This window comes from Myripristis murdjan, chromosome 12 (genome assembly GCF_902150065.1).
Source record: "Myripristis murdjan chromosome 12, fMyrMur1.1, whole genome shotgun sequence".
In the NCBI taxonomy this organism is placed as follows: domain Eukaryota; kingdom Metazoa; phylum Chordata; class Actinopteri; order Holocentriformes; family Holocentridae; genus Myripristis; species Myripristis murdjan.
The window spans coordinates 27,375,804-27,401,404 of NC_043991.1; the positions used below are offsets into that span (position 1 = coordinate 27,375,804).

General features: G+C 41.7%; 2 protein-coding genes across 3 annotated transcripts in view; both read right to left on the reverse strand.

The window, feature by feature from the left end:
- arhgef28a (Rho guanine nucleotide exchange factor (GEF) 28a) overlaps positions 1-162 on the reverse strand; it is a 42,296-nt gene extending 42,134 nt beyond the window's left edge. For both annotated transcript variants that reach the window (XM_030065889.1, XM_030065890.1), the window contains exon 1: positions 64-162. In XM_030065889.1, coding sequence (XP_029921749.1) covers positions 64-114 — 51 coding nt within the window. In that variant the 5' untranslated portion in view covers positions 115-162. The remainder of the gene's footprint in view (positions 1-63) is intronic.
- Positions 163-2,546: 2,384 nt separating this feature from the next.
- On the reverse strand, positions 2,547-25,318 carry LOC115368613 (rho guanine nucleotide exchange factor 28-like). Its single transcript, XM_030064810.1, has 10 exons — positions 25,099-25,318; positions 20,299-20,354; positions 12,964-13,114; positions 12,396-12,791; positions 9,022-9,211; positions 6,884-7,073; positions 5,703-5,772; positions 3,985-4,031; positions 3,449-3,518; positions 2,547-2,818 (listed from the first exon to the last, which is right to left on the reverse strand). The coding sequence occupies exons 2-10, from the start codon at positions 20,341-20,343 to the stop codon at positions 2,547-2,549; spliced, it is 1,431 nt and encodes a 476-aa protein (XP_029920670.1). The 5' UTR covers positions 20,344-20,354; positions 25,099-25,318.
- Between the last annotated feature and the right edge of the window lie 283 nt (positions 25,319-25,601).

Consider the following 25,601-nt stretch of genomic DNA (forward strand, 5'->3'; position numbering starts at 1 on the left):
GAAACACAAACCACATGCCACAATCTGTTAAATCACTGATTTTATTACGGGACGATGCAGTACCTGTGTCCCCTGTGTGACGCCTGCACTCGCCTGATCCCTGGTGTTGAGCATGGAGGCCAAAGGGACGGCAGCACAGTGAGCAGGCTGGCTCTGGACTCCAATGCGCTGAATCGGATGCCCGTTTACTACAGAAAACACACAGAAGAGCTCCAGTCCCGTGCAATAATCTAAACTCACTTCTTTCCCTCGAGTCCCCTCCCTTTTCCCAGTCAAGATCCGCCAAGAGATACAGACTGGAGAGTAGAAATATGGAAGACATCTACTAGGAATTTGTTTTCAGCCTGCCGAATGATTTACTGCCACAGCACATGGGGAGAAGCCACTTTTGATTACCATAATTCACCAAACATTGGCCAGATACCGAAACGTCTGACTGGCTGAGCCGGGAGACGACTTCCCACAGAAGGATGAGCGGAGTTATACGGAGATATCTTAACTAGACAACAGACTGCAGAAACTGGACAACAAAAACACATTAATAGTCGTCCAATAAAACTATCAAAACCCCAGCAGATACGCCAGAAAGTGGGGAAAAGAGTACTAAGGCTGATATTATTCAATACTGTTGAGTATGTAAAACAGCCGTCCACGTCAATTCTGATAATCCCTCTGTTTTGCTAATTTGGGATTATTTAGCTAAGGTGATTTATTGTTTGAATATGAAGTGGTTGTTCTATACAATAGGAAATGTGACATAGCACGACATATCCACTCCACTTGGACCTTTAACCCTCCTATTATGTTTGGGGTCAGTTTGACCCAGGCCAATGTTTAACGTCTCTAAATAAACGATTAACATCATTTTTTTTTTTTTTTTTTTTTTTTTTTGCTTCATATTTAATGAGTATTCCTGTAATGGGTACTACCGGGTAAACATGAAATTCACATGATGATATGTTTTCAATGTCCTGTACACACTTTGTAACGCATTGGTTATAAATAACAAAAATCAATACAAAGCCATTAAAACACCAAAAATTAAAATTTCTTTCCAATTTTAGATCAATCACTGAGATTTTATAGTGATTTGCATATTTTTCCATTGTCGCATAATAGGAATACTGGACGTATAAGTGGGGGTCGGGGGGAATTATGTTTTATTTAAAGGGCTATTTAGGTAATCAACAAAGAAACATAAAGTACCTGACACATAAACTTTGATAACAATTTTAGTTATAATAATTTTGTGGAGGTTCAAACTGCAGGGGTCAAATTGACCCCAAACATAAAAGATGTTCAAAAATGTGAACATAACAGGAGGGTTAAATATTTGTTTTCATAGGAGACTCCACATGTAGAAGATCCTTGACTATTCACCAATGAGCTCCAAGTGGTCACATAGTAGCAAGTTATAGATTTTACAGAAAAATAAGTTGATTATTTCACCAAGTTAAACTGTTTCATTTACCAGGTCACCATTGTTCTGTCACTTTTCTCAACCTTAAACATAATGATAAGTTAAGCAGCACTCCAGCCTGCTTCACCGGCACAAAATGGACTGCTGTGTATCTGCAGTGTTCTGGCATTGCTTTCAGTATAATGACATGGAAAAATAGCCATTCTTGATAATACGCCATTTTCATGTTACTCAGTGTAATTTCCAGGCAGACTTTGATGTCTGGCCTAGCCATGCCCGAGCTAATGTAAAGGAAATCCTGGGCATCACAGAGGCATTTCCTCTCCCTGCTGCTCTCACACAGCGAGGACACCACGCAGGGAGCTCAAACACACACATTTTCTTCACTGTATCAAACTCCTTTCCTTTGTGCTGTGCGGTTGTAGCCTGTTTTTCACTGTCCCTTTCACTCAAAATCACACTCATGCGGCTCCACATGCAAAAACAGCCTAGTTCCCTCAGTCTGTATATGAGTTAAAACTCAAATAATTAAAAAAAAAGACAGGAGAAGCTGCTGGGAGAGTGATTATTGCACCATTTTTCTCCGACGATGACAACAGACAAAGTGAGACCAGATACGACTATTTCAACAGATCTGGAAAAAATCAATAACTCTGCATAACAGCTTTATACGAGTTTGGGCCGTGGAGTGTTGTCATCACAACAAAACTATTCAGCTGGAGCGTGTGATCGAGGTCTTGAGCAACACAGAAGAAATCCACAGTCCATTTGAGAGGGAAGAGACGGAGTGATTCGTCTTGTCAGCGATCACCACTCGTCCGCATGTTCATTACGCCCCACAGAGTCACACACACACACACACACACAAACACTCACACACATACAGAAAAAGTGTGACAGACAATGTGCTACAAGCAAATTTATGGGCAACATTCAGTAGCACCGGACTCTTTGCAGTCTTCCACAACAACACACAGAATTCACAGTAACCATGACAACCCCCTAAGCCTTTCAGCACCTCCTAACTACACTTTTTTTTACTAGGTGTGTGTGTTCTTGGTTGAGTGTTTACAATCTGTGTCCGTAAAAATGCATCTGAAGGGAATCCCTGGTTACAGTGCGTGGATCAACGTGTAAGTCCAGGACATTTGAGCTTGTAAAACATTCCTGCTCCCACCTCAATCACAGAGATCCACTGTCCGGCCCCTGGAGTGGAGGAGGGGGAGGGGACGGCAGGGTACAGGGGGCAAAAGGGGGGCATCTTTTGGCTCAGACAGAAGTTTGAATGGGACCAGCCTGCCCCCATTCCTGTCTTTGTCTCAGTGACAGGGCAGATTCCTGGACACTCAGACTGAGTCATTGTGGAGGCCAGCGGGTAAGGACACAACCCACAAGCCGCTGAACGCGCCGGGACGATAACACAAACTGCAAGAAAACTGGGAGTCGGACAGAGGTGCAGCCCCGTCTGTCCAGCAGCAAATGTATTGATTTCCTGTGAAGAGAGCCTCAGAGCGGAGAGGAGCCGCTCCGCAGGATCAAACTGATTCTAGTCCCGAGCAGCTTATGTTGCATTGTTCCCACACCCTACTGTTCAACAGAGCCACAAATATGTTTTGTGCTTTTTTTTTTTTTTTTTAACGGACTATCCATTCATCATTGAAGCCAGATGCCTGCACTTCAGTGGTACAATATTAAAAAGGAAAAAGCAGCTGGTCTAGACAAACTGTTATTGTGTTCACTAAAGCCGAATCTTGAGCAAATAAACACTTTGGTCACAGATAGATAGATAGATAGGGTTAGGGTGAGGGTTAGATAGATAGATAGATAGATAGATAGATAGATAGATAGATAGGGTTAGGGTTAGGGTTAGATAGATAGATAGATAGATAGATAGATAGATAGATAGGGTTAGGTTAGGGTTAGATAGATAGATAGATAGATAGATAGATAGATAGATAGATACATAGATAGATACATAGATAGATACATAGATAGATAGATACATAGATAGAGTGGAGAGGCAATTACCAGGTAGTGCGGATGGGTATTCTTCATCATCATCATCATCCAAAGAGAGAACCAGCTGTTCTTCAAAAACCTATAAACAACACAGAAAGAACCACAAGACAATTTACATACTATCTACATGACACACACAATACACACACACACACACACACACACACACACACACACACACACATATAGGCTTGCAATCATTTTCTGGAGACCTACCCTAACCCCAACCACAATGACAACATACCTAACCCTGACCCTGACCCCTAACCTTAACTTAACCCTAACCCTAACCACCGACTCCAAAAGATTTTTCCAAATGGAGACATGGCTTCCGTCAAGGCGTCCCCAATAACCGGCTCTTAAGTCTGTTGTGTGTCCCTTAAAGGAGTCAAAAACAGGACCCCCCACCAACACACACACACACACACACACCCACCAAATGTCATGCAAAGACCAGGAAGGAAGAACATAACCCAAGAGGCAGACTGATAAACATTTACAATCAGCCCCGAGGACACACGGTGTGACTTCATCTGTGTACTCACACTGCTCAGCAGCACGTGCTCGTCCACATGGAGCTCCTCGCCAAGGTCTGTGGAAAACAAAAATATTTAGCCAGCGGTTGATGTATGGTGTGCTAACAGCCTCCTCTCAGTGAGACGCGTCATCTGGACGGCACAGAAGCAGCCCCTCTGCGCGCTGGATACGAGAACAAACTGCTGTCCAGGAACGGAAAACCGGTCGATGAGACGCTGCGCTCGGCCCGGAGCAGCGGGACGGGCACATCCTCCCCGGTGTCAGCCTCTTACTCAGATGGAAGATATCGAATGGCTGCTCAAGTCAGGATGGGGTTAAGGTCAATACTTAGGTACACTTCCTGCCTGCGTTTACGTGTCGATATCAGCCTGCCATCTCCATGGTTACCATAAACAGTGATCACAAATTAAGAGAAGCAGGCGGTCTCCATGCAAGACAGAGCATGTGTGTGTACGTGTGTTTATGTGTGCGTGTGAGTGTGAAAGACAGAGAAAGAAAGACAGAAAGAAAGCAAGGCAAAGTATATATGTAAGTCTTATAATTTACATTTAGCTGCCCTAATGTTATATGTGTCCTTTTTGAGGGTATTATGTTGTAAAATTACAATATCCATAATTTCTTACATACAAGCCCTCTGTATGTACATCAAATAAGCACAGAAGAATACTCTCCTATATAACAGGGTATGCACTTTTATATTTCACAGTTTGACCATATTTGTTATGCTTGTTTTTTCTATATTTTACTTTATTATCAACATCATTATATTTGTTATACCATTTATTTGCTCTTTTACATTTGGTTTTTGAGTCATTCCTGCGTCATCTGAGTAAAATAGAGTCAGGTTGAGCATGTTGTGGAAAAACATTAGTAGGGATGATTAGTAGGACTGGATGATTTCATGCTTTTTTTAATTGAAATCGAACAAAAAAAAATACTTGAAATGAGAGAAAATGTGAGAGCAGTGAAGCACAAGTAATACTGATATTCTAATAAGGATTTTTCTGTGTGTGTGTGTGTGTGTGTGTGTGTGTGGGTGTATGTGTGTGCAGCTGAGCGTTTCTTTTTATTATTTATTTTATTTTTGGGATTGCATGTGCACGTGCCAAGCATGCATATGTGTATTTTCAGAGGGAGAAGAAACACGTGTGAAAGAACAAGAGCAAATGGCCATTTATGGTGCGTCTGTTCGAGGTGTTTCCTCGGTTTAGCGCGGCGGTAAGCGACGGACGTCTGACCGTGCAAATGTTTGCTCAACGGAATCAGGAAAAGTTCTCCATGTGGTTCATTTTTCCACTATTCATTTGTAAAGTCTCTGCACGCACACACACACACACACACACACACACAGAATGACACAAACACAGACAGACAGCAAATAGGAGCTGTGTGTACATGGAGAGACCAGCGTGTTGACACTGCTACACCTGTGGGTCTGACATGCTTCTGTGATTGTGTGCATGTATACAGTATGTGTATGTGTGAGTGTGTGTATGTCGGGGTGTGTGTGTTTTGAGGAACACAAAACAGCAGAGTTGGTGATTTGTCTGGAATAAGCTCATCTCCCTCTCATGCAGTTGGATTATTATGTAAATACTGCGCTACTCTGAGGGTTAAGATTTGAGTTGGGACTGACGTTAAGTTTAAAATGATGGTGTTACCTCCAGGATGTGAAATATGAATGTGAAAAATGGGTGAAAGAGTTCCATTTAACACTTGAGCTCACCTCCATCAGCAGCGTGGCCATCCTCTCTGTCGCTGCCGGCAGCATCAGCATCACCTCTGAGCGCCGCAATCTGAAACAATGGCAGCTCTGTTGTTAACACAGTCACACTGCAAATTAGGGATGTCACAATAATCAATAACCAGTCAATACCAACATTCTGCAGAAAATGCCAATACATGTGTTTTTAGTACTGGGTGTATCACGACAACTTAGCACAACTTCAATCAAACAAAAACATAACAAAATGTAATATGTAACAAAATATATTATACAGCTGATATTACCTTAATCATCTATTAACCCTATAAAGCCATTTGTATCATATATGATACACATTTTCAATTCCGTTTTTTTATTTTCAGTGTAATCAATACTTGACCAAAATACTGTTGAATACCTTTGAACACTTCCCCTGTTCACCCTGGACCATACCACTGGCACTTCAAGTACATATCATATATCATACACCAGAAAGGTCGTGTAAAATCATATTTTTTGATTTTTCTTTTTTTATATATATTTTGTTATAGGACTAAATAAAGGGTTCAATTTCAAAAAATTGGAATTTTCTGCCAATTCTTTCATAGTTCAGGCTTTATAGGGTTAAAGTAACCAAAATGATGGGATGTGACATGATTTTAATTGATCTTATCTTATTTTATCGTGTTATCCTACTGTGTTTTTTTTACCTTTTTATTCTGCTTTTGTTGTGTTATTTTGTGGTGTTTTATCTTGCTGTGCAGCACTTTGGAAAACCTTGTGTTTGTTAAATTGTGCTATATAAATAAAGTGGATTGGATTGGATTGGAAAAAAAGGTACATTTTCCCCAACAGCTGACTTCACTATACAAGTTCCTATTCCCGTAACCTCACCTGTCTGTTGTCTCGATATGACTCCAAACGCCCTCTGATTTATTAGTTGCAATAAATCCAAGTGTCTCATTTACTGGTATTTGCTCAACACTTATCAAAATGTTTGATTGCATGTTAAAGGGTGTGAAAGTCAAGGGTTTATTCTCTATAGAGGCATAGGCAAAACCTGTTCAAATAGCCTGATCTTGATAGCAGGGATGTATTACATCACGCACAGGGATGCACAGGAGGATCTGTTAGCCATTTCAGTTCTGTGTTCAGATGCACATGCAGCTATAATGAACATGTGTGTGACCACCAGCTCTCACCAGTTTGAGGACGCTGTCATCTCCCAGTCTTTCTCTGAGGACCACGATGCCGTCCTCGGGGCTGTTCCCTGCGGTTTGCTGGACAGCGAGGGACAGGGAGTCGGTGCCGGGACAAAACCTCAGCATACTGGAGGTGTCGGACCACACACACCACACACCCGCGACAGGGCCGACTACAGGAACCGGGGGGCTGAAAAACAGTGAGGAAAACAAGCGTAAAAGAAGGGTACTTTGAGAATTAGGGTTGCAGGATCGGGTTATTGGCTTCAGAGTGGACTAGATGAAGTCAGGAATGAGTCTAGCGTTGCAGCTCCCTCATAAATCAGCCTTATCTCCACTGTCGTCACCATTAGTCATCATGTGCTCTCTTTATTATACAATTTGTCTGCTTTGCTCAGCCTTTCTCTTTTTGCGCTATCCGACAAGCTCCCAAAGTCTGTCTCTGCTCCAAGCTAAGCAGTTTTCTCTCATTAGCTGTCTGTCCGTCGAACAAATCATTACGGATGGAAATGTTGAGTCAGACTTGCCACATTTATCAGCATGTGTAGATGTATAAGCCTGCGTTTTCTATAAACTTGGGCTCTAGTTGATCCTTTTCGGAATGATGCCCCTGTTATTCTTTGAATGCTGAATGCTGACGCAACAGCACATTTTGACCTGTCAGTCCATTACATCCTTACAGGTACGACTGACTGGGATCAACAAGTCGGATGGCTGGGCTCATCAAGCCAGTTACAAGGTACGAGTGCACCGTGACCTTCCTTAAAGGTCGCTGTGCACACTGCTCCAAAATAAAGCATTTCAACACTGATATCGTGCCTGCCTTTGGACGTCTTGTTTCTGTGCAGACGTTTCTCCATGTCAGTGTCGTGAGAGGGGGAGGTCCACTCTGTACTTCCCATAACGGTTTAAAGAAAAAGGTGAAAAATGCCTCATTAGACATATTTTTTTTCCATCGCTCGGAGGTCCTTACATCACGATTATGTGGTTATGTATGACACCATAGTTTATGTTTTGAAGCAGCTATGTTTAAAAGTGTTTTTTTTTTTTTAAACGATATATTTATTATTTTACATTAAACCAGACAATAGCAAAAGAAAAAAGAAAAAGAACAAATTATACACAATAATTACAAACAAAAAATCACACACATACAGAAAGAAAACACATACAAAAAAAAAAAAAAAAAAAAAGCAGCTATGTTTAAAAGTGTTAAGCTTTGACTTGACTCCTGCTAGATGTTGTTTGTGTGTGTGTAATGTGTTGTTGTGATTTTTGAGACTGTAATCAAATGCCATATTAAAAATAATTTTGAGGTTGGTGACCTATGCAACAGCAATTCATTTCTAGTGAAGTGTCCTTTTTTTTTTAGTTTTAATAAAATGAAAATTAGAAACATTAAAATCACAGAAGTAACTGGAGAGAAAAGAAAAAAAAAATGAAAAGTGCACCCTCTATTTTCACAAATGGTGATGAAAGGCAGAATTTATTCCAGGAGCTAGAATAAAATGCTATCCATGAGCAACACAGGTCCAAATCCAGACTACAACCCACACCTCAGGATTGTGAAGCATGACTACACAGTTAAAAGAACCGTACTGGTGTTCTTATAAGTTTTAACCTTTTAATATGACTCACATAAACTTCACATTACCACTGACCATTTCCCAAAGCATACCACTTTGACTCTCTTCTTTTCTTCTGGCTTCAATTTGTAATCCTGTCTGAAGAGTTATTCTTTGTTGTTTCTAGGAGCCAATAAATCTCTCTAATAACATTCATTTCGATCCTTTTGGAATGTGCTTTCTGTTCTGCGGAGTACGCTTATGAATTCTTATGCTCTGTGTCTCTAAAGGACGATTACACTGCACAGCTACAACCTGACGTTCTCTTTTGAAAAAAGGAACAGCAACAAACCAGGACACCTTAAATCTGCTGAAGTCATTCAAGGACCTGCTCTTTTCAAAAGATGCCTGGAGGCAACCAAAAGTGCGAGCACTGCATCCTGAGGAAACTCTCAAAAGAGCCCTCAAGACACCTCCTAGTTTTTAAAGTGTATTTTAATTGTACGATCACAAATAATTGACTGTTTTGCTTCATGACCAGGCAACAGAAAAAGCAAACAAACACAGACTTACGTGGCAAGTGCACTAAACAGGGCATGTTCTCCACCTTTCTGAGCCAGCTGGAGCGGGGTATCTCCCTCCTGGTTGGGTAACGTCAGTGCCCTTTGACCTCTTGGTTGGTGAATTAGGAAACGGGAGAGATGGAGCAAATCCAAGCGCACTGCCAAATGGAGGAGGGTCTCTTTGGGCTGCAACTCTGCAACTTGAGACACACAGAGAGAAAGAAACAAAGGAAGAAAGAGAGACAAAAAAAGCAGCATTACCTACAAATTACAAAATCACTTTTTAAGCTGTTAACTAAAACTCGGAGCTTTAGTTCATAACAAGTGAGTCATGAGGGTTCAGTTTCTCGCTCAAGCTCATTTCAGCGGGACATACGGCCGGTTGTTGATGGACACGTCGCCTGCTGTGGGAATTGAACCTCAACACCGGGCCATCTTGCACACCATCTGCCGCCCTGTCGCCACATGTGGCAAATCTCTGTCTAACAGCCCCCTGGCCTCTGCAGTCGCTCCTCAGAGCCACTCCCTTTATCTATCAGGTTACTCTTTTAAAATGTGCCTTCACCACCCTTCACACTGGTCATGTTGAGATATTCTGCACATACTAGACCAGATTTATGCAAATGCACAGTTAACCTACTCTGCATTTATGAAATGTTCTGGCAGAGGAGCACAGAAAAAGAAATTATTAAAAAACAAAACAAAAAAAAAAACAATATACCAGATGAGAATATTACCTAGAAAAACTGGATACACACTATTACACATTCTCAATACAAACCGGAGAGGTGTTTCAGAGAAGATGAAAGAGCAACTAATGTTATTGAAAAATCATATGGATTAACATGAATTAATGATGCATTTTCAGTAGAACCCAACATTTGTTACATTCTCCACAGAACTCGTTGTTGTACAATAAGTTAACCTTTTGTTATAAGTTATAAACCTATTAAGAACCTACTTGCAAATCAAACACAACTTTGGTACTGAACCCTATGTCAGCTGTCGATTATCCAGAAGCCAAAGATCATTGATGGCACAGGTGAGAACTGGCATCCTCCCTCTGAACACAGAGGTTGGACGCTTCCAGGGCATCCCCGAGGAAGGTCGACTGTGTGAAATGTGTGATCTTAATGAAATAGAGAACGAATCTCATTTTTTGCTATATTGCTCCTGTTATGATGATTTAAGAACATTATGGTTCCATCGTATTCTATTGAAAAATCCTGAAGTATTCTGGTATTCGGACTACATTAAACTAGAGTGGCTGTTCACTTATGACCCTTTTGGCTGTGCTATCTATGTGTCAAGGGCTTGGAGGAGAAGACAGGATGCTTTGTTTAATCGATAATCTTCTGTTTATCCTAAGTATATTGTTTTGATGGTCTTGATTGTTTGACCTCCTTTTAGTTTTTCTTTCCCTTTTTCTTGTGTTTATTACCTGACCGTGAAATTTGAATAACACCAGATATGGTGTCCTGTAAGCCCATGCGGGCTGGGCTATGTTTATTAGCATGACACCAAAATAAAAAATTCATTCATTCATTCCTATTGAAATAAGCATAGGTTTAATGAGGAACAGCACCAGTCTTATCTTTGGCCTTCCTGTCTAAGACTTGCCGTGTACTCTTTCCAGTCAAAAGCAATGAGCAGAATCCGACTGCTCTCCCATTTCATCTCTAATTCGCTGTTCGAGATCTGAAACACCCTGTCACTTCCTACAATGCCACTATTAATTGTGACCCAGTTCTGACAGACTGGGTGAACACACAAAGTATTCCTCAGTCAAAGTTCAGCAAACAAGAATTTCATTGTCATTGTGATTGCCCAGTAAATACGGCCCTGGAAGACAGGAGCCAACAGCCACTTTGCATTTGTGCCTCGCCCCTGTTTTGTATGGCCATATTTTTTTTTTCCGAGTAAGCCACGCACAAACACACTGTTGTCTGTCTAACAAGAGTCGGCTCACAGACACTGTGCAGTCTGCAGCACAAGATATGCGAACATCCAGTCAATCCAACAATCAGTGTTGCTTTAGAAAGAACTTAACCCTCTCTTTATTCCCCTATTGGCACAGTAAATAATTTAAGGAGAAGAAGAAGAAGAAAAAGGGTGTCTAAACAGTGTGTGAAAAGAGTGTGAGCATGTTATTTCATGTTAGTGGCATTAGAGGGAAGGTTATGGGGTCACCGAAATTGACAGGTTTCATCCTCCAGCCAACATGAATGCTGTTACCAAATTTCATGACAATCTATCCAATAGATTTTGAGCTGATCAACCAACTAAGAGACCCACATGGTGAACTATAGGAGTCTGCTTCCCGGTCTAAATGTGATCCTTTTGCTGTTACAGTTGTCCCTCGCTATAACGCGGTTCACCTTTCGCGGCCTCGCAGTTTCGCAGATTTTTTTTAGTGCAATTTTGCATGCTTTTTTTTTTTTTTTTACTGGACTTACTTACTGGGATTACTTACTATTTTTGTACAAAGGTTTGAACTTTGAGAGTGTTTAAACAAGAGAAAAAAGTGAGAAAATGATAATGCCTGTCTGAGAAAAGTGTATAAAGTGTGTAGTGAGGGGTTTTACAGCCTTAAAACATCTATAATAATTGTAAAAAAATAAAGCTGACTACTTCGTGGATTTCGCCTATTGCGGGTTATTTTTAGAACGCAGTTGTGAATATAGGATCAGTGTATTTGTTGGGGATTCCTGTCTGTCTCTGGTTTTTGCCATCTTCTTGCTGTCTTACCAGAGCCTGCTATTATAAGGCAGCTATCAACTATATCTCACACTATAATAATTAAACAGAAATCGTTTCATCCTGGGAAATGCATGCAATGTTTTTTACACCTCAAACTGTACAAATATTACACTTCCACATACAGTTATAACTTGACACACTTCATTTCACCAGCGTTGCCTGACAGTGAGGAAGCATGACATTTATTGAGAATATCAGAATCTGAGGCCAAGAGCAGCTCTAACAGAACTGTGATGGGAAGGAGTGGGAGTGCAGAGGCAGCAGAGGAGGATTGTGGGAGTTAATGTGATAGAGACAGACTGGCTTAGGGAGAACTACTCGGCGGTCTGCGAGACCAGCGTAATCTGACTGTAGAAGAGTGATGGCAGTAATTGGCCCTTCTGAGAAGCACAGCAGCCTGTGCCCAGCTGGCTGGCCTCGCACATCATGTGATGAAAGAGTCGTGCTGTACAGCCAAGTCTCATGTTTGAAACCCACTGGCAACCAGAGAACAACTCTCTGTCTATCTCGTTGCTGTTGTCAATTAGCTGCATGAAATCAATTCAAAAGCAGAGGAGGATGAATCGAAGAGGAAAGGTGAGAGAAAAGAGCATCAGCCCACCCCAGCGAGAAAACACCAGTTACCTTCTCTGGGCTGGCTGTCTGTGCCTCTCCAGCTCTGAGGGTAGTCCATGTTAGCGAAGGCCTGTGTGATCTCCACGTCCAGCACCCTGAGCCCAGTTTCATCCTCAGCTCTTTGTTTAATCAGCACATCCTCATCCTCGCGGTCCGACTGCCTACGACAGAGCTCGTCCTCACGGCCGCCGTGCTCGTCTGCGTCCTCCGTCTGCGTGGCGAACCTGCCCAGGATCTCCAGGTAGCTTTGGGGAGTCAGCCGGCTCCTGTTTGCGCACAGGTACTGTGCGACGTCCTGGGCCACGTCAGTGATGTATTCCAGAGACGCTTCGCCCCCACAAGGCTTCACTCCGTCCTCTGTGTGGAAGTAAGACGTGACGGAGACAGCTTCTGCAAGGTCGTGGCCTGAGGGAGATGATGAGAAACAAATTAGAATACCAGCTGTGTGTTTTTTTGGGGATGTTTAAATGCACCAGTTAAACAAAAGATAATTAGAGCAGAGGGAATCAGCTCAATGACACAGAATGAGCCACATTAGTGAGAGTAGGTGTTGTTAGATGGGGGGTGAGGAACATACCGGGAACCGTGAAGCAGAGGGCCAGCCCATCAGTTCTTCTCTTTGCTGACATTATGTGCATAAGCCTGGATCCTTGTAGAACCACATAAAACTCTGCTTCTGCAGGAACTGGGGCTCGGTTCTGAAATGTGACCTGGGCCTCCACCTGCCCCTGGTGGGAGAAAAGTAAAATTGGTAACACTTCACAGTAGGAGTACAACAATTAACATTAGTTAACGTTATTTAATGCCGTAATGGTTAATTAACTGTTAGTTAATGATTATTATGGCATTTACTAATGTTAATAATATCTACAATAACCCTTAAATAATATATAAATTAATATCTTAGCATGAACATCATTAGTACATGATTCTTAGACACATTAGTTAACGGTTAGTTAACTGTTACTTAATGTTTATTACCTCTTACTTAATGTTTATTAAGGCATTAACTAATGTTAATTGTTGTACTCATTTTAAAGTGTTACCGAAAAATTCATAGATGTAATCACCCTTGCAACACAAGTTTAAATTGCAGGTCCTCCTATAGTCACCATATCTTCAAGCACTTAATTAAGTAATGGTTATTAAAAAAAAAACATAGTGTATATTTTATAACCATTTTCATAATTATTATCATTTATAACCATATTTAAAAAATAAAATAAAATCATTCTTGAATTGAATTGTGAGCTAATGAACAGTGAATCAAAATCAAAGATCGATCATCCCTGTTCTCTGAGGCAGCACCTGATATCAGCCACTGATGAACAAGGTCATAGTTGCAATGTAGAGCCTGGCTAATAATAATAATAATAATACATTTTATTTATAAGCGCCTTTCTCACACTCAAGGACACTTTACAATGATAAAATAAGTACAATAAAACAACAGATAAAAGCTATACACGGTAAAAAGAAAAGAAATGGAGAAATGGAACAAAGTAGTTACAGTTAAAGAGAATAGGCTATCTTGAACAGGTGTGTTTTGAGTCTGGATTTGAACAGAGGAAGAGAGTCAGTGTTTCGGACAGAGAGTCAGTGTTTCGGATTATTATTAAGGAGGGAATACAAGTCTTAAGCAGGAAAACAGCATAACTGCTTTTGATTAACTTCACTTAACTCTTTTTGCAGCATTTACTGCTTGAACTGGACAGGAGTACAGATGAAGTCGGGGAGCACCGAGGAAATAATGGAGGAGGAAAGACCCAGCCCCTTTTTCCGACTGTCAGAGTAAACTGAGCCTTTACCAGAAGTGGAAGTAACTAATTGCATTTCCTCATGTTACTGCAACTGAGTACCTTTTTTGTGTACTTGTATTTTTTTGAGTATTTTTTTAAAGTCAGCAGTTTTACTTTTACTTCAGTCCATTTATGCTTAAGTATTGTCCATCACTACATTTTAAACCACATCCATTACAGAGAACAAATGATCAATGACAGACTGTGGGACCTTTCACAATAAAAGCTCAGTCAACAGAGATGAGAAGAGAAATCTGCTTCTACTTTTACTACTTCTACTTTGTTGGTTCTACTTTGGTCTTTTCCAAATTTCACAATAAAAAGTGCCTGATGAAAAACCGCCGATGGTCGAAGTGATGGTGGAAGCGAGGACCATTTAGACTCAGCTGGCAAAAACATGGAATAAGAGTGGGGGAAATCGGGGAATACTATTAGTGAGTTGATGTGACGATGAAAAGCATGTAGACTCAGCCACTGTTTTATAGACTTATTCCACATTTGTCAGTTGAATATACAAGGTCCTCATTTCAATCAATAGACAATTTTGCACAATGCACCTTTACAAGAATCTAGTTTGAACCGTGTTCTCTCTCCTTTTCCAACTGCATGTAAAAGATCACACCTGACACAGTTACTGCTTTGAATAAGTTCACTGACTTCATTCTCCCTTGCTTCACAGTGACACCCATTATTCCCATACTACATTATTTGCCTTGTTATTTGCCTATCAACTCCCTCCCTCACCACGTCATCCTCTGTGTTTACTCCTCCAGGGCTAACCCCACCCCCACCTAGTCGACACCAGCCGCTGCCAGCCTCTGAAGATAAGAGGGATGGGATACAAATAACCACTGCAACCTGATCCTCACATGAAAGATGCCCGCTCATTCTCCTATGGAAAGGTGAGGATGGAAGAAAGAGGGGCAGAAGGATCATAATTGCCAAGTTTGATCTTAAAAGGAGAGATGAGGCTGAGGTTTAATCAGGTGTGCACTTGCGCACATACACACATTTTTTTTTTTTTTCTCTCACACAGTCTCTCTCTATGACTCACATTATAACCAGAGTGCGAAATGTATCTGGCATGTTCCAGTTGTTCATAGTAATTACTGTAGTTAACGTCATAGGGCTGGAGACTTGCCACCAAATTTTAGGGGAAATGGTTACCAGCGGTTACAAGGGGCAAAGCACCATCAGGAGTGACGACTAGTGACTCTAAGGTTTTATCTCTTGCTCAAAACAAAGTCATGTATTTTCTCATTAAAATTATTTTAGGGATAATCATCCACTGTAGCAGGTTTTCAGGAAGAAGAAGGTGAGACTCTTTAAGTCTTAGTTTATCTAGACATGTTTCTCAAAACCATAAAGTTCAAGTTGATGCTCAGCTTTGTTGATACTTTGCTATGTTATTATAGTTGGGTACAGACAGACAAAGAGCGGATGATGAACCAAACATTAATGAGTCAACTGTAACATTACAGACTGTACTCTGTACATTGTTCCTAATAGCCATTGTATTAGGTCGATGTTACATGTGGAACTTTTTCATGCAACTTGGTTCCATGCAACAGAGCTTTTGTGGAGTTCCGTCCAATGAAAATCACAGACTGAGGTTGCATCATCGTTTGGAATGTTCCCTACAGGTTTGGTGACATGCAGCAGTAAAAATTTAGTTTACAACATGCAACTAATTGCATGGAAGTTGCACTGTGACAGCTACATTCAGGCTTTGTGGTCGGACAACCTGACAATGGTAGGTTTTATTTGATTTGTCCCTAAACTATTTATGTTCTCTAGTGCTGCTACGTATACGTGAAGGTAACACATAGTCTGTGTCCCAATTCAGGGTCTGCATCCTTCGAAGTCCGGGTCCTCCGAAGTCCGTGGCCTTCGGAGAGAAAGATAACGTTTCTTTCCATCAGACAGAACAGTAAAGAAAGGGGTTTTGGTTTAACATATATGGCGTTGGATGTTCAAATGAGTAAGGAAGGATAGTCGCGGTGCATCCTCCGAATCGGCTACCAATGGCTGAAAAGGAGGACGCATTTGAAGTGCGAATTTGAAGGATCCTTCGACTTTGGATGAATTGGGACAGGCCTTCGCACAGTGTTGTGACATAACTGGCCTTCAAATGCGGACTTCAAAGGATGCAGACCCTGAATTGGGACACAGCTAGAGTCTACTGGTTCCCAGCTTAATCAGAACAGTAATATTATAATTCAATCGAATGGGCTTGTTGCAATGGACCTGTTTGGATTGGCAACTGATAATGGAGATATGGTTCAAGCTTTTTCAGTGCACTAAGTGGTTGGCTACCATTAATGTTATCATGCAGGCTTGGCTGATTGTTTGTCCCTCAACTGAAAAGATAACCATCAGTTAGATGTTGGCACCGCAGTTTATGTCATAGCTTCACTGCCTCATTAGTTGCCAAACCCAACCAAGCATCTGGCATTAGTCAGAGATGTCAGTGGCAGTCCGTATATTTTCATGAACATTTACTGTTAATTGCCGAGTTATTTTATTAGAGTAACTACCACTTGATGATGTGGGTAAATGTTTTTCAGGAGCATCTGGATTGGATCAATTTCCCTCAACGGTTTGACACAGATGTGTCATCCTCACCATAGATCTTGTGTCTTTTATTGATTTTTGCTGGGAAAGCCACAATCAATGTTCTAATGTTCTTTCCATTTTTTTTTTTTTTTTTTTTTTTTTTTTTTTTTGGTTCTGAAATTACCAAGCCGGAGCTTTATCTGCCGTCTGTCCTTTTGTTTTGGAAATTGTCCCTCAGCCGTCAGATAGCAGCCTAATGTCTAGGGAGGACACAAAACATGAACACACTGATACGAGCTTTTGATTTCATTCCGACTCCACCGCGTTGGTGTATGTCATGTAACCACTGCCATTCTCCAAATCATCGGCGGCGGCCTCAGATAACGCGGGCTTCGCACAGGCACAATTTGATCAGACATGATTCTGTGTGATCCCGACTGTGCGCCTGACGCCTTGGGGAAAGGGACGGACGGCAGCAGGGGGGTGATAGACGTCAGGCAGATCTATGGCCTTTACTTGAGGGCTTTCTCACGACTCTGTGACTCTGACACGACTTGATCCAGTGACAATGAAATATTCAACACATTGTGGTTTCATCTCATGCCTCCCATATGGAAGGCGCTCACATCAGGCATACTGTGTTAATTATGGCACATTAACATTGGGAGCTTCAGTAAATATGGAATTGTAGCACGGCACATATTTAAAGGACGTGTCATTTCACCTATTCTACGTTTTTTTGTGGTTTTACACTGGATTAAGAATAATAATAATAATGATAATAATAATAACAGCAAAAGCAACATCACACCAGCAGCATGATCTTATAGCCCACGCATGTGGCGATCCGTGCGGTGGGGAAAAACAACAACAGATCTGTGGTCTGTGGTCTCCAGGAAACCGGCAGTCATCAGCACGACAGTTTTTTTTTACCGTGATCTCCTGAGTGCTCACACAGGTGACGTCAGGGGAGCAAGCTCGCCGCTACTGCAACAACAACAACAGCTCAAATAACAGACAGTTCAGCTCAATAAGCAGCGAAAGACAGCGTGACCACGGTGATGTCAAAGCACAAGGTGTATCAATTGTATTAAGTATTATAGTATTAAAGTATTATACCCAGGTATGGAACAGACAAATATGACAGCCTGTCCTTTTTCCATGCTAAAAAGAGAGGAAAAAAAAAAGTGTACTGGAGATGCAAGTGCTAGAGTCAGAGGACAACTAATCCTCTTATGACATTGAAAAAAAAAGGCCTCTATTACTGTTTCGTAAAAAATTGTTATGACTTAATGGTTTGGCTTTGATCAAAAAACACCTAAGGACAGCAGGGAGATACAGGCTCGGCTCTATCGATGGGAGGTTCATTACTTTTTCCATGCCGATCGCGCCAGTTCATCCAGTGAAGCTTTACTCAAACCGACCGGGAAAGAATGTTTTGATGCAAAAAAAAAAAAAAAAAAAAAAAAAATATTCTAAATATTTCTAAGTCACAGCATACCGGAGTGACGAGAAAGCTATGCACATCTAAGTGAAATGAAACTCACTGGACCAGAATCAGTGTCTTCGGGGTGGTGGAGGGTGGGGTGGGGTGGTGATGGGGTGGGGGGGGGAGCTTGTATTGTACTGTAGGCCTTTCTCATGCACAGCTGAGGCACATACCTCTGATTCAATCTGCTGGACTAATGAGATACTAATAGCGAGCCTACATGTGAAAAAGTCCTTCAGTGTCCTTCGGTGAAACTTACATGCATCCATGAGCACTTCATTTCAAATAACAGGAATGCCAGAGCGTAAATTCCTGACTGTTACATAATATTCGCGGTAACTTGGAATTTATGCAAACCTTTCAACGGATATTAGTGCCCTCTGTTAGCATGACTCGGGTCTATGACCGGTCACGTGAAAGGCTTTGGTTTTTTGGGGTTTTTTGGCTTGGCAGATTGAAAGCATGGCAAACACAATAACCACAGCGCTTAGAGGAACAAAACAAATCAGAAAACCACACCACAGATATCAAGTGCCTTGCAGAGCACAATGATACTGAGCACAATCCCGGCATTCTGGCAGCTGGGCGAGCACAAACAGTGCAACAAGGGTCATGCATTGCTAATCAATCTCTATTTGTGAATACGTAATTAATGGCACAAATGTTCAGACAAAAGGAAGTAAAACAATAAAATGTTTTTGTTGTTTCTTGTCGTGATTTTGAAGAGCAGATCTCTAACATTGCAGCTCACCCTCAGGCTTCTTGCAGGTGATTTCTCAATGCCAGCCAATAACAGCATACGGTCAGAGAGATCAGTGTGACTCACACACACACACACACACACCCCTACAAACAGCACTGCAGCCATTCTCTGAAGGAAACATTCACATGAGGTCCTTCACAGCAGCTCAATAAAACCTCCTCAGACACAAGCAGCCCAAAGCTGCTGCCTGCAGCTGAAAGCACCATTTATCCTCTGATTTGACCAGGCACTTTCTGCTATAGGCCCGACTATGTTCTACATGTAGAGGTCCACCATAAAAAACTTTATTAGGTGTGTTACAATAACACCCTTTATATCACAGCAGTATGCCCCTGCTCGCTACACAAAGCCCAGCATTGAAATCTGGATCTCATTCAGGGGTGAGAGTTGCTGCTGTTGAGCTGTGACCTTAGAGGGTGGAGATTGCACTTCCCCTTAATAGAGAGGCATATGTGTAAGTGGTGGGGTCCATAATGCCTTGCATGCCTGGGTTTTTTGACCGGTCCTCAATCAACTCCTGGCGAGCCGAAGGAACATTTCTGAGCGAGCCCCCCGTCTGAAACTGATGACACGGCAAAACAAACAGACACTCTCTGCTCACCAGAAATCTGGTAACGCTTCGGTGACTGGCCCACCCAGGCTTTGAGAACAGGAAAGAGAGACAGAGAGCTGGAGAGAGAGGGGAAGGGGGGGGGAGAGAGAGATGGAGGACACAAAAGACTGAGGAGGGAGTGGAGGAAAGAAGGAAGAAATTAAGGAGGTTAGGGAGACGGAGAGGATAAGGAGACAGAAACAGACTAAGAGAGAGGAGGAGCAAATTAAAATATGCCTCCAACAGAAAATGTGCATTTTTTAGAACACCTACACAAAGCAACAATAAGAGGACATATTCTCCGGTTGTGGCTCTCATGTTCCCTAGTGCTGTAAAAGCCACTCTGGTAGCTTTCTTTCAGAGGGCCTTGTCATTTGGTGAGCAGGGTGTGTAAGGCCTGGCTTCCCCAGGGACTGAAAGCCTCCTGGCTTAGGTTTCACCTGCTACACCGACACAAGGCTTAGCAGTCAACCACAGGACAGAGAGAGAGAGCGGAGACTGAGAGTGGAGAGGGGCAAGGGTGGAGAGGACTGCGAGGACAAAGGATTATAATACTCAAATTTAGGTGAGAGGAAATAAAAGAAGGTCTAAATGTGGGAGAAGGGACCAGAGGATGACTCACAACCACACCCAAAAATACCCTAACAGCCCCTCGACAGGACCACCTACACCTCACACACACACACAGGTTGGAGCTTAATGTAGGCACTTACATACAGAGGAGCATCCCTTCTGCTCAGCTCCATGTCTTTATCCATCCAGTGGATATCTGTGAAAAAATACACATTTATGTTATTACAAACACAATTACAACAGATAGAGTTCAGTACACACAAGTGTAACAGGAGACCACAAAGCCAGTTGAGTTATCCATTAATTCGGCCAAAGAAGCTGATTTCTTAGTCTTGTGTGTAAGCAGCTCTGACTGGACGGCAAGACAGAATCAAATGTTTGGAAAAGTACAACTCAACTGAATTTCTGGTGATCAAGGAGTGATAGCAACTGCTTTGGATATAAAATAGGCAAAAAGCAGAAGTAAGGATATGGCGGGGGATGCCAGTGTTTTCATGTTTTAGACCATTTCAGCTGAAACCCAGTCACCAGAATAAAATATTGCCACTTTACGTTTCTGCAAACCAACAAATACATTGAAATGTCAACGTTTCTGTGCCAAAAATATGTTGCATATCAACATAGATGTACGGCCAATGTGGTAGAGCCCATGTTAATCTTACCAAGAATATTTGTCTTATTTCAAGTCAAAATGTCTTATTTCTAGTCAAAATATCTCATTACACTCAAAATAAGACACGATCACCTCAGAAATAACTTGTTTTTAGACAATTTTCACTTGTTTCAAGCTCATTTTCAGTTGTTTCGAGTGAATTTGCACTTTTTCCACTGGCAAATTTTTCCAATGAAACAAGCAAATTTTCACTTTGCCACCTGAGCTCAGTTTGCCACCACAGTGCAAAAACTCAAAATCTTACCAAGAATATTTGTCTTATTTCAAGTCAAAATGTCTTATTTCTAGTCTAGTCAAACAAGCAAATTTTCACTTGAGCTCAGTTTGCCACCACACTGCAAAAACGTGAAAAGTGAAAATTGTCTAAAAACAAGTTACTTCTGAGGTGATCATGTCTTATTTTAAGTTTAATGAGATAGTTTGACTAGAAATAAGACATTTTGACTTGAAATAAGACAAATATGCTTGGTAGGATTTTGAGTTAATTGCAGTGCAGAACGACTTGGTTAAGGTTAGGGAAAAGTCATGGTTAATGTTACAGAAGCATTGTGACTGTGCCATCTGCCCCCCTGCCTACGACCCAAATTGACGTTTTTCACGCTTTATAAGACATCAATTACTTGAACATGTGACATTTCAATGTATCTTTGCTTTGCAGAACATAAAGTGCCAACATTACTGCCTGGTGACTGAGCTGTCCATTTACAACAATTCACATGCATTTTACACGTTTAGCTATCATTTGCCAAAGCACACCAAAGTTTTGAATGGTTTGAATAAGTTTTTCCTACATTCCCAGGAGCTATTCATTTCCATGCATTATTAAAATCAACTTGCAGAGACCTTAAACTTGCCTGAGGTAAACCTGCCTGACTGTATTTTTGTCAAAGTTACTTTATCATTGTGTGGTAATTCACAATAGCTGAGTGAACATTTGGTGAGTTTTCATGCTGGCAGGAAGCTCCAACAGCTCCTCTGCCCAAATCATCTGCCAAACTGCATTTCTACACAAAATCAAACCCCGAAGATGCATGATAAGCAAATATGAGCATTGTGAAAAGAATGAGGAGGATTTTGCTGCTTTTTGCTTCAAAAATATGTTCTGATAGTTTGGCAAAATGATTTACTGATTTATCTGACAGCAGGTGAATGCACCATGCCTTTCTGCCAAACTCAGAAATGCTCGCTATGCAGAGACACCCATACAACAGAAGGTAAACCAGAAAATAATCAACTAAGAAAAGATTGTTTTTTACAAAATAAATTCAATCGGCAATGTTAAGGCAGATTCATCACCTGAACATTTGAATTTAAAAACAATATTGAAGGCGGGTACATATTCAAAAGTGCAAAATGGTTAGTAGTAATGTGAAGTATGCCTGTAGGGAGGTAAAAGGGCTAGAACATGTAAAACACAAGTGTCCCTTTTAACCGTTGCTATTGATTCAGCGATGCAGGATGCAGCAGTGGAGGACTGGGTAACTTTAACCACCTGCACACACCTGATCCGCTCTGACTTCACTCTCAGCTGTGAATACTGCATGACTTGAAAGCTACACAGTGGTGTCGGCTCTGCAGGTCGGCCTTTCTCTAGACACTGAGCAGTGTGAGCAGGTGCCACTCAGACAGGCCAGTTAGTGGCTCATAACGAGACGTAGATACTGCAGCTTCTATAAAATATATATATATATATATTTTATTTAAAATAGTTTAATTTTGTCTTTCAGCTCACAGTGACCCAGTGTCCAGGTCCACCCTCCAGCAGCTTTCAACCAATACAGGCTAAATAAATAAATAAATGTTTTGTGAGTACTTATAGCACTTGTAATAAGTCTCAATTAATCTAAAATAGCAGGCAGTCTAAAAGTTTCAGGTGGAACTCACCTCTGATTCTAGCCTAAATCCTTACATACAGCTGCCCCAGATTATTAAAAAAACAAAACAAAACAAAACAAAACATGTTTTTCTGTAAAACTAATACATGGCTCAGTGTTTCACAGGAGATCCAGGATCACTTTTAATATCCTGAGTGATTGCCTAAGGGCTTTGTCTAACAATAATATCACTATCACATCCACCTACTGTAAGTATTGTATCCAAAGGACATCTTATCAATAGGACGGTGCAAAGCCACAGGCTTGGGCGTCAAACTCTGTTTTTAATCACGCTCCCAGCTGCGGGGCTGCACCATTGTCATCTGGATGTAAAAGCCAAGGTTTATGTGACACACTGTAAACTAATTCCAAAGAAAAACGTCAATTCCCTGCACACACTTTTTTCCACCTTTGCATTGATTTATTCAAGGGAGTCAATCGATGTTTCAGCTGCAAGAACCTGTCTCAAGACATACCCAGGAACAGGAATGGGAAGAGAAGACAGATGATGTTATAACAGAGGAGAGAATAGGAAGAACCCCAAAAAGGTTCTTGGGGTTTTTGGACTTTGATTCTCTGCACCGCACAAGGTTGTGCCCCGGGGAGGTCAACACATCTAAAATGATTGGGAGGCTATACTTATTGTCATGCATGTCTCAAAGACTGAATCTATGGTCGTGTGTGAGCAACATCCTTCTTTGGCCTTTAATGCAATGTTTGAATATGTCTGTCAAACTCTCCATGACACAAAAATAAGATGCAGCAGTGGTGCGGATGAGAGGGAATTTTCCCAGCATTTATCAGAGCCACTTCCTGGTTTCGGCCTGCATGGGGTCAGCTTTGTTGCTAAACATCACACTGGTTGGTCACTCACTGCCTCCCCTCCTACCACAGGGTTAACTTATTGAGTGTCCTGGTCATGGTTTACAGGTTACACACGAGGCTGTCTCCTCCATGGTGAGCTGGTAAAGTCAGACATACTGTCCTCAGCCTGACTGCAGCCGGACTGTTTCAAGGTCTGTGTGTGTGAGCAGGAAACCTGACCTGGCTTGTGGCCATACACTCAAGAACAGAGTGTGAGAAAAGAGATTAGGCATTCTCCGAGAGTGTTCGATGTCAAAACCATTTGGCAAACTCATTTTGACATCTATACTTGTGACCAAAATATTTTCAGATGTGAGCAAGCTGATCCTGTCGTCTTTTGAATAATGAGGTCATGCATGATTGAATAATCTCATTCCTCTCACATGACAAGCTCCTGTCAGCGGTATAGGAAGAGGGACACGTGGGGGTGCTGGGGTGATGGGAAATTAGAAGTTGCACAAGATTACACTTAACTTGGTGCATAGAAATTTTGATTGCAAACGAGATAAAGACAATTTTTTTTTTCATCCCTTTCACTTTTTTTCAGCTTATGGTGCTTACACTCATTCTCATTTGGTAAATCTCTGAGGCATAATTAAGACATATTCAGGAGGACCTGTTTGAGTTATGCAACGGGGCATTATTCATCATTCCTAAGAATAAAATGATGGACGTAAAATCTGCCCTAGCTGCCAAGGCAACCACTGTGTCACTACTCACTGACAATGCCATTCTGTTTTCATTCATTTGATGTGATGCTAAGTTGAGAAAACTGGAAGAAGAAAAAAATTCCCAGACTGATTTCTGATGCCACTGTAAAAGTAAAATGAGGATCAGTGGGCTATAGCAAAATACTTTGGAAATGGGAAGATGTCCCCATTTAGAAAACTCCCCAAAGCGTGACACAGATTGTGGCCACTTTCCCCCTCGCGTCTCCTTTTCACTCTCTCCCTCCTCTAAATGAGACTGCATGGGAAATAACCTTGTTGCCAAGCCACAGACTGGATATAAAATCTCATACAGGGAAGTGAAATCTGGCCTCAGATCATTTGCATACACACATTATCTGCTATCAGCACTCAGACTCCGGTTTGTTATCCGGGCCTAACAGAGCAAATGACCTCCACTGCTCTGGGAACTGAAACTCACAGAGACGACTGAGGACAGTCCGCACCGAATACATAACAAAAGGGAAACTGTCAGAGGGAGATGGAGGGCACGAGATCATAACTGTGAAAAAAACTTAACGAGAATATGGAAGTTTGTTTTCACAACATTATGGCTAGAGGCACTAAAATCCAAACACTGTGTGTGCGTGTGCGTGTGTGCGTCTGTGTGTGTGTGTGTGTGTGTGTAGTGAGGAGGCATTTATGTTTTATTTAAATGTTTATGTTTCTCATTTACTTGCATAAGTTCTACCTGTGGGTGTACAGCGTTTTTAAAACATAATTGAGATAAACGACGACACATGTTTTAGTGTGTGTGTGTGTGTGTATAAAGTGTGTAGGCTAATACTTTCATTCACCTACCTGGAGTCTCCCTCTCTCTCTGTCTCTCTGTGGCCGTCGGATCTACCGTCCACTCGCAGCGCAAAAAAAGTTTCTCTCTTGTGCGCTTCTCTGCTAAATTATAAGAGAAGAAAAGAAAAAAAAAATCAGCCTCTGTTTCTGTTTCATCCGCCTCTCTGCTCTCGACGCCAGGCACTGTGTGAGAGTTTCTTTCCAGGAGAAGCCAGAGTGGCGTCTTTGCCACCCATTTCTCCTCCACACATACACACACTCACTCACTCACTCACTCTCTCTCACACACACACACAGCTCTGCTCTGCTGGTCCAGCCCCCTCCTGTGCGCTGAGGGCTGCAGCCTCACAGCCACGCAGCGCGACTGCTTTGCAAGTGCAACTTGATGCTGCGTGGAGCCGAGCTCAACTCCGGGCATCCAAACCAGGCACAGACACCGAAAAGAGATTCACCCTGCTCTACTGTACATTTATGATGACCTTATATTACTTTATCACAGTCAGTGTGTTTCA

What these genes read in the sequence shown, in the direction of transcription:
- LOC115368613 (XM_030064810.1), bottom strand. Translation starts at nt 20,343, where the DNA reads ATGGATAAAGACATGGAGCTGAGCAGAAGGGATGCTCCTCTGTAT. An exon ending in CTGTTTAGTGCACTTGCCAC is followed by an intron (nt 7,074 to 9,021) that starts GTAAGTCTGTGT and finishes ACTGTTTTTCAG; the next exon opens with CCCCCCGGTTCCTGTAGTCG. An exon ending in ATGACAGCGTCCTCAAACTG is followed by an intron (nt 5,773 to 6,883) that starts GTGAGAGCTGGT and finishes CCATTGTTTCAG; the next exon opens with ATTGCGGCGCTCAGAGGTGA.